General features: G+C 39.3%; 1 protein-coding gene across 3 annotated transcripts in view; it reads right to left on the bottom strand.

Moving 5' to 3' along the window:
* The window catches only part of ATRNL1 (attractin like 1), a 515,103-nt gene that overhangs the window by 435,041 nt on the left and 65,109 nt on the right, over positions 1 to 14,953 (bottom strand). For all 3 annotated transcript variants that reach the window (XM_081912145.1, XM_081912147.1, XM_081912146.1), the window contains exon 5: positions 12,856 to 13,064. In XM_081912145.1, coding sequence (XP_081768271.1) covers positions 12,856 to 13,064 — 209 coding nt within the window. The remainder of the gene's footprint in view (positions 1 to 12,855; positions 13,065 to 14,953) is intronic.

The following is a 14,953-nucleotide window of genomic DNA, read 5'->3' as shown; positions in this document are numbered from 1 at the left end:
TATGTGAATTAAAATATATCAAGTAGAGTAAAAGGTTGTGTACACAACAGGGTGTTAATATGTGCATGGGTTACATAGATCCAGTTTGTCCATGTGTGTTTTTGTTCGCTTTTATTCACACATGAGCTCTTTCAATTAAAATCTATCTCAGTATTTCCCATCCACAGATCCAAGCAGGCAGTGCTTAATGAGATGCATTTACACTGTGTGATGTAGTCCCATCTCTCAATTACTATTTCCATGACCTCTGGAAGTTCAGGAAACCTGAAGTCTGTTGTGGGTATGCAAACAGGATTTTGTTTACCTATGCATGCAAACACTTTTCTTTCTTTTTTTAAGGCCCATGGAATAGTAGACAAAAGGGCTGATTTAAAAATAAAAACAAAAACTGAAATACATGAAATTTACACACAGAGAGAAACATACACACACCATGCCTGACCACACCAGGTAGAGAGCCAGCAGGTCATTGAGAAATGCCTTGCTGAGGACAAAGAATGGTGAGGGAGGTAGAGGAACAACAGATCTCCTGACTCTTCCCCTGCCCAACGTAAAAAGTCATTGTGTTGGTTGGAGAATAACCATACTCATTGTGTTGGTTGGAGAATAACCATACATGGCCTAGGCACGGTGGGGAAGAGCAACTGCAAGTGGGATTATAGAAAGTGTTTTTTTCTTTTTCTTGCCCCTTTTCCTTTCCTGCCTACTATTAGCTGTGAGGACTAATCCTATTTTTATTTTAATGCAGCCATTTTCGACAAGAGCAGGTCTGCACAGCTATTTTAAGAATGTGAAAAATTGCCTCCAGCAACAACCAGTGGCACTGGACACACTATGTTCTTTCATTTGAGCGGAAGAAAACAGAATGGCTAGGCTGTGCTCAGGCACTGAGCAAGCAGAACTGGGAGTTGTGGTGACAGCACCCATCAAAACATTGCCATATACGTAACAAAACAAAACACAGTGTGATTTAATGCATCCACACTCCACCAATCAAGAAAAACAAATTTAAAGGGGGGAAAGTGTAGGCTACTAGAGGCCTTCTAGGTGGTGGTGCCTGCCCTGTGGAACACCCTCCCATCAGATGTCAAGGAAATAGGCAGCTCTGTTTAGGGAAGTTTTTAATGTTTGATGTTTTATTAAGTTTTTAATCTGTTGGGAGCCGCCCAGATGGTCAGGGTATAAATAATAAATTATTGTTGTATGGATGGATACATTATCGCTTTAATATTGATACTGGAACCTTTCTGTCACCTTGTGGCACTATTTTGAAACAGAACTATCTGGAAACCTCCTTTTTGAACTTGGGGATTATAAAAGTTGATAGGAACTTTGATGGCGGAAAAGAAACTTTCCTTCTCATGAAACACACCCCCCCCCCCGTGGATTTGCAGAGGTATAGAGGCCTGGGAACTGTATTATATCGAGATTTTTTGTGGTTTAATTGTTTACATTCTGGACTTGCCTTTCTCATGGATTGAAAGACTACTTGACCTTGAACAGAGGCAGCTGGGGAATGAGCGGCCCAGGGAAAACAAGAGCAGCCAAAGCTAAGGAAGCTAAGGAAGCTAAAGAAAAAGATAAGAGAGCTGGGCAGCTTGTTCGAACAACGTTAACACATCAACGTAGATCCTCTGTACCAACTGTGCTGACGGCACAGGAGGGAGAAGTTGAAACGCTTGCTACAGAAGAAATGGCAACTGGAGGAACTGATCCAGTCTTGAAACAAATCTTGGAACAATTGGCACTTTTGAATAAGAAGGTGGACGATCAGTCATCTAAAATTGATAGAGCTACATCTACTATCAGTAAGTTATCAGATCAGGTTTCCCAGCATACTCAGGCTATTGAGAAATTGCAAGGAGCTACGGCTGAGAACTATAAATTAGCTGCGGAAGCCAATCAAAAAGCTGAGCAAGCGTGCAAAAAGGTTGAGGAGATCAAAGGGGAAGTAAGACCTCTGAAAAGACAGGTAGGAGAACAGCAAGCCTACCTGTCAATGGTGGAACTGAAAAGTAAGGAATGCAATCTTAGGCTGAGGGCCGTCCCAGAACTGGAGCAGGGCAACCTAGAGGAATTTTTGACGCAGTTATTTTCTAAATTTTGGGGGGTTGAGGAAGACAAAGATTTCAAAATTGTGACGGCCTTCAGATTGGGAAGATCGGCTAAGAAAGACAAGTCCAGAGACTGTTTGGTTTGCTTGAGAACAAGAGAGGAAAGAGACAAGATACTAGGCCAACATTTTAAAAAATCTCTGGAAGTTGAAGGCAAAAGAGCAGAAATTTATAGAGACATTCCCAAATATCTGTTGGACCTTAGAGCCTCATATACAGACTTGGCCAAACTGTTAAGGTACAACGCAATTCCTTACAGGTGGGAATTCCCTCAAGGTTTATCATTCACCTATAAAGGAAAGAAGGTAAGAATTAAAACACTAGAGGACCAGCAGAAGTTCCTGTACGACAACGAGGAGGACCTCCAAAAGAGAGCCGCAGATTCTTGGCCTCCACCACCGGGATTACCACCAGGACACGTACCATCTGGAGGCGGACCGGCACCACATCCTTCGGGAACGGAGGATAACATAGATACCCAACTGTGATACTCAAGTACTAGACCAGGATGTCTCTACAGCTTCTTAGTTGGAACATAAATGGCGGGAACTCTCCAGAAAAAAGGAGAAAAGTATTTCATATTTTGAAAAAAGAACAATTGGACATTATTTGCTTGCAAGAAACACATGTGACAAGACTCCACAGAAAAGTGTTAATTAATAAAAGGTTAGGCCAAGAATTTATTTCATCGGACAAAGTCAAGAAAAGAGGAGTGGTGATATATGCAAAGGAGAACTTGTCACCAAAATTTGTATTTAAAGATGAACAGGGCAGAATTTTGGCGGTTGAAATTCAGACACAAGGAGAAAAGTTTTTAATTTTAGGAATTTACGCCCCAAATGAAGGGAAATCGGAATTTTTCAAGAGGCTGCATGAGACTATGCTGGACTATTTGGATTACAACAACATTATCATGTTGGGAGATATGAACGGAGTCGTCTCAGTGAATATGGATAAGTCGCAAAGTGCTAACATAACGAAAGACGGCAGACTACCAAAAACTTTTTTTGAAATGACTGACAATTTGGACTTGACTGATATATGGAGGATCAAGAACCCTCTAGGGAAAGAAGGAACTTTCTTTTCTGAGGCCCACATGACATGGACGCGAATCGACCAAATATGGATAACTAGAGGACTGGCACCTAAGACTAGAAAAGTGGAAATCTGCCCAAAAACCTGCTCCGACCACAATGCTTTGAGAATGGAACTGAGTTTAAACACAACCGGATCTTTCAGATGGAAAATGAATGACGCTTTGTTAAGAGATCAGGAGATTGTTAAGAAGGCCCAAAAAGTTTTAAAGGATTATTTTGAAATAAATTTAAAGACAACTGTGGAGAAAAGAACAATCTGGGACGCAAGTAAAGCAGTTATGAGAGGGTTTCTAATACAGCAGAACACGATCAAAAAAAGGCTCTGGAATGAAAAGAAGGAGAAGATTTTGGAGAAAATAAGAGAAGGAGAGAAAAAACTGAGATCCAGGCCTAAATCGAAGGAAGTGTTGAGAGAAGTGAAGTTTTTCCAGGCACAATATTCGAAATTGATAAATCAAGAGGTGGAATGGAAAATTAAACAAATGAAACAAAGATCCTTTGAATCAGCTAATAAGTGTGGGAAGCTGTTGGCTTGGCAGTTGAAAAAGAGACAAAAGCTTAATACAGTTACAAATCTAGAGATTGAAGGGAGAATGGTTCAGAAACCTGAGGAAATTAGAAAGTGTTTCCAGAGATATTTCAGAGAACTTTATTCACAAAGGCCACAAAAAGATTCGGAGGTGGATCAATTTCTTATAACTAATGGATTACAAAGAATACCTCAGGAAATGAGAGCAACCCTGAACTGTAACATTACGCTCCAAGAAATTGAATGCGCCATTCAGAATCTTCAACTAGGCAAGTCTCCAGGACCAGATGGACTCACTTCCAAATACTATAAGGTATTGAAGGACTCTTTGATACAACCACTGTTGGAAGTTTGCAACCAGATTATGGAGGGGAGGAAGGCACCGGAAACGTGGAAAGAAGCTTTCATCACGTTGATACCAAAATTAGAAACTGAAAAAACTCAACTTAAAAACTACCGTCCTATCTCACTCCTAAATGTGGATTACAAAATCTTTGCAGACATTTTGGCAAGTAGGTTTAAGAAAGTATTAAATGAAGTGATCCATAAGGACCAAGCAGGCTTTCTCCCTGGTAGGCATTTATTTGACAACACAAGAAACATCATTGATATTCTGGAATTTTTACAGACAAATTCAAATACAAGAGCGGTGTTGATCTTTATTGATGCGGAGAAAGCCTTTGACAACATTTCTTGGATGTTTATGAAGAAAAATTTGGAAAGGATGGGAGTAGGGCGGGGGTTTGAAAATGGAATAGAAGCAATCTATTCAGAACAAAAAGCTAAATTGATAGTGAACAACGTGGTGACAGAGGAGTTCAAAATTGAAAAAGGGACACGACAGGGGTGCCCTCTGTCTCCTCTGTTGTTTATCTCAGTCCTGGAGGTGCTATTGAACAAGATTAGAAATGACCGGTTGGCACAGGGAATTGTGGTCGGAGAGAAACAATATAAACTGAAAGCATTTGCAGATGACTTGGTATTAACACTACAGGAGCCAGCCTCTAGTACTAAAAGAGCGTTAGAATTAATTTCTGATTTTGGTCGGGTGGCGGGATTCAAGCTGAATAAACAAAAAACTAAAGTTCTAGCAAAAAATTTGACAACTATTGAAATAGAGGAGTTCAGAAAAGAAACGGAATTAAATGTGGTTAAAAAAGTAAAGTATTTGGGGGTGCACTTGACCTCCAAAAACTTGAATTTGTTTAAGGACAATTATGAGAAATGTTGGTCAGAGATCAAAAGAGATTTGGAAACATGGTCAAGACTGAAACTTTCCTTGTTGGGTAGAATAGCTGCTATAAAGATGAATGTATTGCCGAAAATGCTATTTTTGTTTCAGGCCCTCCAGATCGTGGACAAGGTGGAATGTTTTGGAAAATGGCAGAGGGATATTTCTAAATTTGTCTGGCAGGGCAAAAAGCCCCGAATTAAGTTTAAAATACTAACGGATGCGAAAGAAAGAGGGGGGTTTGCCCTGCCGGACTTGAGGTTATATTATGAATCTGCAGCCCTCTGCTGGTTGAAAGATTGGATTTTATTGGAGAACACCGATGTCCTCGACCTGGAAGGATTTGATAATGCTTTTGGGTGGCATGCATATTTGTGGTATGACAAGGTTAAAGTTCATAGATCATTCAAAAACCATATTGTCAGAAGGGCAATTTTTATGGTCTGGTCAAAATATAAAGACTTATTGGAGAGTAAAACTCCGAGGTGGCTCTCACCGATGGAGGCCAAAGCACGGAAAAGACTCAATATGGAGGCCCACTGGCCTAAATATTGGGAAATAATTGAAAAAATTGGAGATAATTGGAGGTTGCAGAGTATGGAAAAGTTAAAAAACAAGGTGCGAGATTGGTTACATTATGCTCAAATTCAGGAAGTTTTTAAAGCGGACAAAAAAGTGGGTTTCCAGGAGGAAAAGTCGAAATTAGAGACAGAGTTGCTTGAGCCAAAATCTAAGTTAATTTCGAGAATGTACAACTTGTTGCTTAAATGGAATACACAGGATGAGATTGTTAAATCCTCCATGATAAAGTGGGCGCAGGATTTGGGGCACAACATTATGTTTGAAGACTGGGAAAGGTTATGGAACACCGGAATGAAATTTACGGCATGTAGTGCCCTGAAGGAAAATATTATGAAAATGACATACTGGTGGTACATGACCCCAGTCAAGCTTGCAAAGATATATCACCTGTCTGACAACAAATGTTGGAAATGTAAAGAGGAGGAAGGGACATTCTTACACCTCTGGTGGACCTGCCCGAAGGTGAAGGCCTTCTGGGAGATGATACATAATGAACTAAAAAAGGTGCTTAGATTTACCTTACCCAAGAAACCGGAGGCCTTCCTCCTGGGCATGGTGGACCAGAGGGTGGTAAAGAAAGATAGAATTTTCTTTATGTACGCTACTACAGCAGCAAGGATCTTGATGGCAAAGCACTGGAAGACACAAAATCTACCCACATTGGAAGAATGGCAGACGCAGCTGATGAACTATATGGAACTGGCTGAAATGACTGGCAGAATCCGAGACTCGGGAGAAGAAGAAACGGAGGAAGTTTGGGAAAAGTTCAAGGATTATTTGAAAAAGCATTATAAGTTGTATGAATGTTAAAAAATGCTCCTTTTTAGGAAATTACAGCTTCAGCATCGGTTAATTTTTTGAATTGGAAAATAAGGAACAACAAGACAGAAGTGGTGTAATGAAATAATTTTATTGTGTTGAAACTAAAACAATGGAATTAGACTGAAATGTTTAGAGACCAGATATCACGATAAAATGGAAGATATATTATTATGTTTAAAATAAGTTAACAATTTGCTGAGGTTTTAAATTTACAGAGAATGCAGTGTTCGGAAGATGGGGGGAGTCCACTAGATTTATGGAAATAAGTGTTTGGAAGTTGGATTTTGTATACTATAAACTTAATAAAAATTATATTAAAAAAAATAATAATAAATTATTATAATATTATTATTATTATTACTTGAATGGAGATGACACAAAAAAGGAAAGCCCATGAACCCATGGAGTGCAATGAATCCACTTTAAACTGCTCCTGTGTGTGCATCCCAAGACTTAAATGGAAATAGATATTGTAATTGGTTAGAATGAGTGGCATTTTCTGTAAAAGAGTTGTTCATGGTGCACTAGGAATCTATTCACCACCAGTGCTGCAATATCTCTAATCCCTGTAGTGTCTGCAGCCTCACATAGTGGACAGCATAAAGGCGAAATGAGCAGACTGTCCAGATGCAAACTGTGCATCTTGTTGGCTCCACCATGTTTTTTACTAACACCAATGCATAGTTTGGCCCCAGATAATCAACTAACTCTTTAGCAATTGTTGTCCATTTTAAAAAATCATTTATGTGTTGTATTTTTAAGAACAATATATTTGGTACTGCCAGAAAACCCACTGGCTGTACAAGAGTAACAGTATTATTAAATAACATATGTGCCAGGCATTTATGAACAGCTTGGCTTTTCATTTCCTGGAGCCTGTACATCTGTGTGATGCAGCTGATTGCACCTTTACCTGCAATAGTTTTAATCTACATGTGCTTGTTGCTCTCTCTTGAGTTTTAGGGCATGCCTTCTACGTCCCGGAGGGTGATTAAGCAGCAGGTATTTATTGGTGGCTGGCATCATTAGGATAAAACACCAGAGATTTCTGCTGTGTGTCATGTGTTAGAAGGATAAACTCCTTAAAGGCTCTACCTTGCTGCTGATTGTTCTCATGCCGGAAAACACCTAGCTGGGATCAAAACAATCATACAGCTAGTTCTGTGTGCCCAAGAAAGTGCCTGGGTGCACCTAAATAATTTGCTTGGATCCTTGGTTTCTCTACATGTGTAGCTGGTGGTCCAAACTACAGAAATGAGCAGGCTTTTGTATTAAGTGAATTGTTACATTAGTTGGACACCTCATGGGAAATGCCTAGAAGCCATTCAAAAACCTACATCAACAAAAATGGCTAAAAGAGGCTACTAAAATTTATTTCAGGATTATTTTACCTGATGTTTTCCTAGCATCCTAGTTCTTGATGGAGCAATTTTGAGTGCTGCAAGCATAACTCTTGTTCAAATACGGGACAACAAATATAGTTTAGAGAGAACAATAGGGCAAATAAGAACTAAAGGATGAAAGGGAAAAGAGAAAAGATTATTTCCTTCCATTCTCCCACTAAATGTCACTTACCTTCAGAATGTGAGCACTTTGAACTGAATATGTCACCATGCCCACTTATAGCTGAAGGTGAAACAAACAACAGATCTGCTTTCTTTGAAATTCACCTACAGGTAAAGACTGACAAGTGGGAGCTGTAGGCAATCTGACTTTTACAAGCTGGCTTTTTGTTACTTCACACTTTCCTGTAGATGCTAGAAATGTGGTGTCTTATGAAGTTTTCCAGAAACGGATTTAGCCATTTGACCCCTAGTTCTACACTTCTTTGGGAGGAAAGTCTATGTGTTTGAGAAATCTTTCATTTGATATCTCAGCTATGCCTCTGCAGAAACAGAAAGCTATCCACATAAAATCTAAGCTCACTACTTTTATATATACTTTTGTAGCATATTTCAACAAACGGTGTAGTTCAACAAACTGTTCAACAAACTGCTATAGTTTTTACAGTTTTTTCTTCCATAGCAGGGGAAAAACCAGAGGAGTCGGTACTGATGTAGTGTGTTACAGCAGTGGTTCCCAATTAGCTAAGTAATATAAACCCCCTGTTTTTCAAACGCCACGACATGGACCTTCCAATTTTGAAAATTTTAATATCTCTTATGATAGATTTAGTTATGTGAATGATGCCACGGACCTCCTGGGTGCATTATGTGGACTCCTCAGGTCCCCGGGTCCCCGGTTGGGAACCACTGTGTTATCAAGCGTCAGACTAGGGCATGTCATACCAGGGTTTAAATCCCCACACAGCCCCACAAATCCCCACACAGCCATGAAACTCACTGTGTGACATTTGGCCAGTCACCATCTCTTAGCCTAATATACTACTTAACAGGGTTGTTGTGAGGCTAAAATGAGGATGAGAACCATGTATACCATCTTGGCTCCTTGAAATAAAGGTGGGTAGTGAGGAGAAGGATGTCAACGTCGTGATACTGGCAAAAATATATTTGAGATTTATACTACAGAATTGCTTTACACCAGAGATATCTATATAAGCAATGCATACATCTTGTAATAGATTTTCAAACACAAACTGAAACCATAGTAGTATTTTGCTAATATGAAGTTTGTAAATTAACTTCATTATACCAAATAAGAAAATATCAAAAACAGGAATAAATAATACTTTATTTTTATTGTAAACCTTGTCAACTACCAAAATAGCCACTGATCTGTTTAGTTCCAATGGCAAAATTATGAGAGAGCATGTTCACTACATGCTCTAATCCAGTCATGGCAACGGGGGGTGGGGGGTTGATGCTCTTGAGAATAACACTGCAGTAGGGCAAAACAGCCATAATAAACCTGACCCATATGCTAAGCTGAACCTATCATCTTTGACAATTTTTACTGTCTTGATTTTGTGGGGGTTTTTTCTGCTGTTCTGGTGTTGTTTAATAATTTTATTTTATTGATTCCATTGTTTTGTTTTGTTTTCTGTAAACTGCTGTGATAAATTATATCCTGCTTGTCCTTCTGATGTGTCATCTAAAATAAATAATTCCTAGAGACTTCAGCCTGACTCCTAAGTTACTCTTTCTATTCACATAGTAGGAAGTGTTTTCTGCCAACTTCCTTCTCCTTTGGGGACATAAGAAGCTGCCTTATACCAAACTAAAACACTGGTTCAACTACAGCATCAACTTTACTAACTCTTCCCATACAAGTCATAGTTCCTGCCTCACCCTCCCTCTCTACTTTCTAAAATTACTTTTTGAATCTGGGCACAGAGTACTACATTTAAAACAACCAGTGTCTGAAGTTAAAAATTAGTTACCATGGTGTCATACTTAACTTCAGAGACCATTAGAGCTAAGAATGCATATATCTATATAGGTGTGTGTCTGTGTTAAAAGTAATTTTCACGTTCCAGTACTTTGGACAGCTCCTTATCTTCACAGGCCAACTAAAGAATGGTGAGATGAATGTAAAAGGAGATCCCCTCAGCTGTGTCATGATTTCATGCCAGGGATGGGATATATTTTTCCTTCCAAGAACCAGAAAGAATGGCTCCATGGGCCACTTCAAAGCAGCATACTGTCAGCACAAATTAGTTGATAAATACAAATAGCAAACCTGGCTTTTGCTATTTGTAGGTGAGATTTGAATTCAAACTACACCTGCAAATGGACATTTTTCCTCTGCTGAATAGCAAAACTGTTTACAAAGGAAAAGTGTCCAATTGCAGAAGCAGTCAGAATCCCAACTATGCCTGAAAACGGACTGATTTAATGGAGGTAGTTAGTGCTGTGAGCAAGCCCTGCTTACCAAGGAAAAACCAGAAGAGTACTTTAAGGACCCCTGTGTTTACCAGCCCTAAAACTGAAATTATGTATGATATCAGCTGTAAGGCAGGTAGTTGTGCTTTGGTGAAAATGGCCTACTTTGGTCTGTGAGGCCAGAGGTTTCTGACCACTATTTTATTTTATGATAACACAGGGCCTGAAAAAGCAGAATTCTTAATACATGAAGATTTCTAGTCAATCACAGCATCATTTCCTATACAATCACAATCACAATCCAATAAAATTTGAATAGTCCAATGAAACATTAGCACTTGACCCTACAGCAGTTCTTGAACCTAGAGCCTAGGGAATAGCAGATGGAATCTGTACACCCATCACAAAACTCAGTACAAAAGAAGGGAACTACAAATGACACACCTAATAGCTTGTAGTCTTTGTAAATTGCCTAGCTCCAAAGTTGACATTATGGTTACTATGGGTGTAGTGGTGCTCTTAAGGACATTCCTGCTCAGACTTCCCATAGACATCCAGTTGACCACAGGAAGAAAAGGATTCTAGACTAGAATGGCCTAGACCAGCAAGCTTTTATAATGTCGCTCTGGTATCTGCAAAGCCTCTGAGCACCACTTCCCACCCCCCACCATCCACTACTCCCTTTGTCTTTAGGATGGTTACTTTTTTCCCCCTTGGAAAATATATAGATCTGAAGGGAGGAGTTGGAAGAATACCACTCTTGCCCACATCCTTTTTCAGCTCCGTGTGCTTTTCAAGGTTTAGATCAGCAGTTCAGATCTGAAATGTACATAAAAATTGACATGGGAGAAGCTGGAAGGAAGGGAAGCATACTCCCAGGATACCAAATGTACCCAAGGGTCAAAAAAAGGAAAGGAAAGGAAAGGAAAGGAGAAAAGATTGACAATATGTGGTATTAATTATGAAGTGGATATAATTTTATGTCTGAGTTGCTCCTATGGAATTCAGAGACAGTAGTAGGGAAAGCACTACAAATACTTGAGTGCAAGTATTTGGATTTCTTATCTGCAAGCTTTTTGCTGTTTTTTTGAGTACAGATAGGGGAAGACATGCAGAGGATGGCTGAAAAGCAAAAAGCTACATTTCTTTCTATTCTTTCTGTATATCCCATCTTTAGTATTGCTATTCTAATGCATGTTAGATATAGTAAGCTAGGGATTACTAAATACCTATACAAAAACCTTGAATGGACAATATTACAGTGAATACTGAGCTACCATATCAGAAATATTTTTTGCTTTTAAACGAACTTTTTAGAAGGTGCCTGAATACTAATTTTATTTTCTTTCATAATTCTGTTTCCTATACTAGATGCTCATTCCAAAGTATCCACCAGATGTCACAATTGCTCAGAAAAACACAGTATAGTACTAAATATTCTCTTTATACCCTGTACTAAAAGGTTTATTACCAAGCCCAGATAGCAGTTCAGCACCTTCACAGTTTCACCTGATACAGATGACAAGGAGACTAATGACACCCATCTCCAAATGCCCCAATAACCTCACCCAGCAACTTCATATTGATGTTAAGGATAAGATGGAAGGATAAGATGGAACTCTGCAGGAACTCTGCAGGAACTCTGCAGGAACTCAAAAACTCAAAGTCTACTGGCTGAAGCAGAAATCCCCCAACACTGCTTTTTGAAACCATCCCTACAGGTAACAAGTGCAACCACTGTATCACCATGGCTTCCAACCCAGACCTGCAAGTCAGGCCTAACAAGGTATCATGCTTGAGAACATCCAAAGTTATACATCAAGGTTTCCAAACACCAACCTAAACCCAGAATGAATTCAGTCTAGATAATCTATTTCATCCAAGCACACCTAGCTAGATAGCTGCCACTCTTGAGCACCGCACACAGAAGGAAATATTTGTGATTGTAACAACTAACATTCAATCTTCAAGATCAAGTGAAAGTGTCTTAAGAGATGGTTTCCCAACCACTACCTTCATATCATTTCAACATCAAAATATTAGCTCTTAACACTGGAGTTAAGTAGGTTCACCTGTCAAATGCAGCTACTGCTCCACAGCCTGGGAGCTTCTGCTTACCATGACATTTCCTGACTGTTCATAGTTACACATAAACTCAGGCTTCAAACAGTATCAAAGAGTCCATGAGATAATGGCTAAGGCATTATCCCTGTAAATAAAATATGGCTGAAGGACACCTGTCAATTAGGTGATACTCTATGGTAGGGAATTTGCATAAACATGCTCAATGAGTAAATGACCCTAATTATGTGGGGAGAGAGTGCATGTTAAAAGCCACTAGTGTGTTTATTAGTTTGAAGAAAAAACAGAAAACTGGTGTACTTAATATATTCCAAAGGTGCCATTAAAATAGTTGCATATAAAATAGGAGGTGTCCCAGGTTAAAGTAAGTTGGATTGCTCAAGCAACAAGCTGTAGGAAATCTATTTAAATGTTTAACCTGATCCATCTTGAGGCTAAGGGACAAGTCCTGAATCCAGACGCTCTTGCTTTATTTGAATGACAGAGGATGAATAAGATGTCATTCTGAGTTCTCGCCTAAGTGCAGGTAGCAATAATTTGAAAAAGAAATAAATAATAGACGCTCTGGACATTTCAAGTAGGGCAGCAGCTTTCAGGAAAGATTTTTCCAACTCACCTTGCCAGCTGTCATTGCACACACAGAGTTTCTCTCCAGTCAAATCACAGTAGCCATGATCCGGACTTCCACAATTAGCTTTACAGTAAGGAATATCACAGGATTCTCCCTTCCAGTATTTGTCACATTCACAATACACCTGGCTTGGAATGGAGCTACTAGTTGTACACTTTCCATGCCCTGAGCAATTATTGGGACATGAATTTATTCTGTAATAAAGAAGATCAGAAGAAAGGAAGGAAATGGAGAAATGACACGCTGATTTTCAAGCCTTTATTTATACTGTAATATACAATAATTGGGGAGGAAATCATTTCATGAAAAAGATAAGAAAATGGTTTCTAGCTGTAACCTTCAAACTTCTTACATCAGTGTTATCTCACGGAAGTCAAATGGAGCTATCTGATGAGCCATTCAAACGGCAAAATCAGAATTAGAAACAAATTATACTATGATAAGCAAAATATCAAGAGGTCATTCAAGAGGTTATGTTTTTATATTTCCAGTCTAGGATCTTATTATACAGTTATAAAGTTAGACCTAGAGGGGCAAATCTGAATAAGCAAGTGTCAAGCCAAGAAAACAATGGACGCAAAATACACTTTGCTTTCAGCTGAAAACGAACATGACATGGATTTCAGCTTCACTGCAAGTGAAACAATTATTTGCAGTATTTTTCTTTTGATGGTTTCCATACAGGAAATTTATAATATTCAATGAGTTCTTAATGTCATAACATTTTAATGCTAGCCTTACACTGTCCCTCAAAATATTATGATTATATTTATTGATCAAAGAATGAAAGGAATAAAATAATGTATGTGTTATGTGCAAAGAGCCAGAGTATTAATATCTTACTAATATGAGTAATCTTACTCCTCAGTTTGGTAAAAAGAACAAATCTATTCCAACACCAGGGCTGCATATAGACTTCAGGGACACTATCAAGCCTGAGCCTATATTAATAGACCTCAAAGGCCAATCCCAGCACAAAGTACCCTGTAAAGACCAGAGCTTGCTCCTCAGTCCCTCCAACCTGTCTCTAGGATGCAGGAATTTAGCTAGGTTTTACTTCTGTTTGTCTTTAATTATCTATCTGCTTCTTATTTATTTTATTTACTGAATTGGTACACTGCCCTTCATGTATAGATGTCAGGGTGGTTCACAAGATAAAAAATACATGAACAAAACAATAACTCTTCTCCCTCCATCCCCTCAGCAACGCATTTAGAAGGGTATAGGATGTTAATCAGCCAAAGGCCTGGTTAAAGATAAATGTTTTTGCCTCGTGCCTAAAGGCGCCTGATGAACTTCCCTGGGCAGAGCATTCCACAAACGGGAGGCCGCTGCAGAAAGGGCCTGTCCTCATGTTGCTACCCTCCAGACCTCTCAGGGAGGAGCCATATATAGGAGGGCCTCAGACGATGATTGCAAGGGTCCAGGTAGGTTCATATGGAGAGAGGCGGTCCTTAAGGTATTCTGATACTGAGCCGTTTAAGGCTTTATGATTTAAAACCAGCAGTTTGGCTGCCAATTATTTTCTGGGCCAAATTCAATGTAGTAGGCATATCCTCAAACTGTCTTAACCTGGTGAGTGACCTGTCATCAAATTTTGTAACAGCTGAAATTTCCAAACCATCTTCAGATGCAGCCCTACGTTGCTTCTGACCCTTCAGAACTTTGTTTGCCTTCTCTGAAATCCAATTTCTGGCTGTTTGGGATCATGCTTTTGTCTATGGACCACTTGGGATGACAGCCAACTCCCCTGGGTCCTAAAACTCCACTTATTAGAGCCTGGCCTCACTGATGTATTTTTACCAGGTGGTAACACTTGCTGACTGCAGGATACTACCAAGCACTTAATATTTTTACCACAGATGGATAATATTATCCTAAGAACCTGACAGGATGGTGCAGATAACTGGTTTACCAAGAATTTACCCACACACTATACTATAGTATAGTAGAATTTACCCCAGGCATAGGCAAACTCGGCCCTCCAGCTGTTTTGGGACTACAACTCGCATCATCCCTAGCTAACAAGACTAGTGGTCAGGGAGGATGGGAATTGTAGTCTCAAAACATCTGGAGGGCCAAG

The sequence above is a fragment of the Podarcis melisellensis genome, assembly GCF_964234715.1.
Source record: "Podarcis melisellensis genome assembly, chromosome: 5".
Taxonomy (NCBI): domain Eukaryota; kingdom Metazoa; phylum Chordata; class Lepidosauria; order Squamata; family Lacertidae; genus Podarcis; species Podarcis melisellensis.
This window is presented reverse-complemented; position numbering and strand designations above follow the sequence as displayed.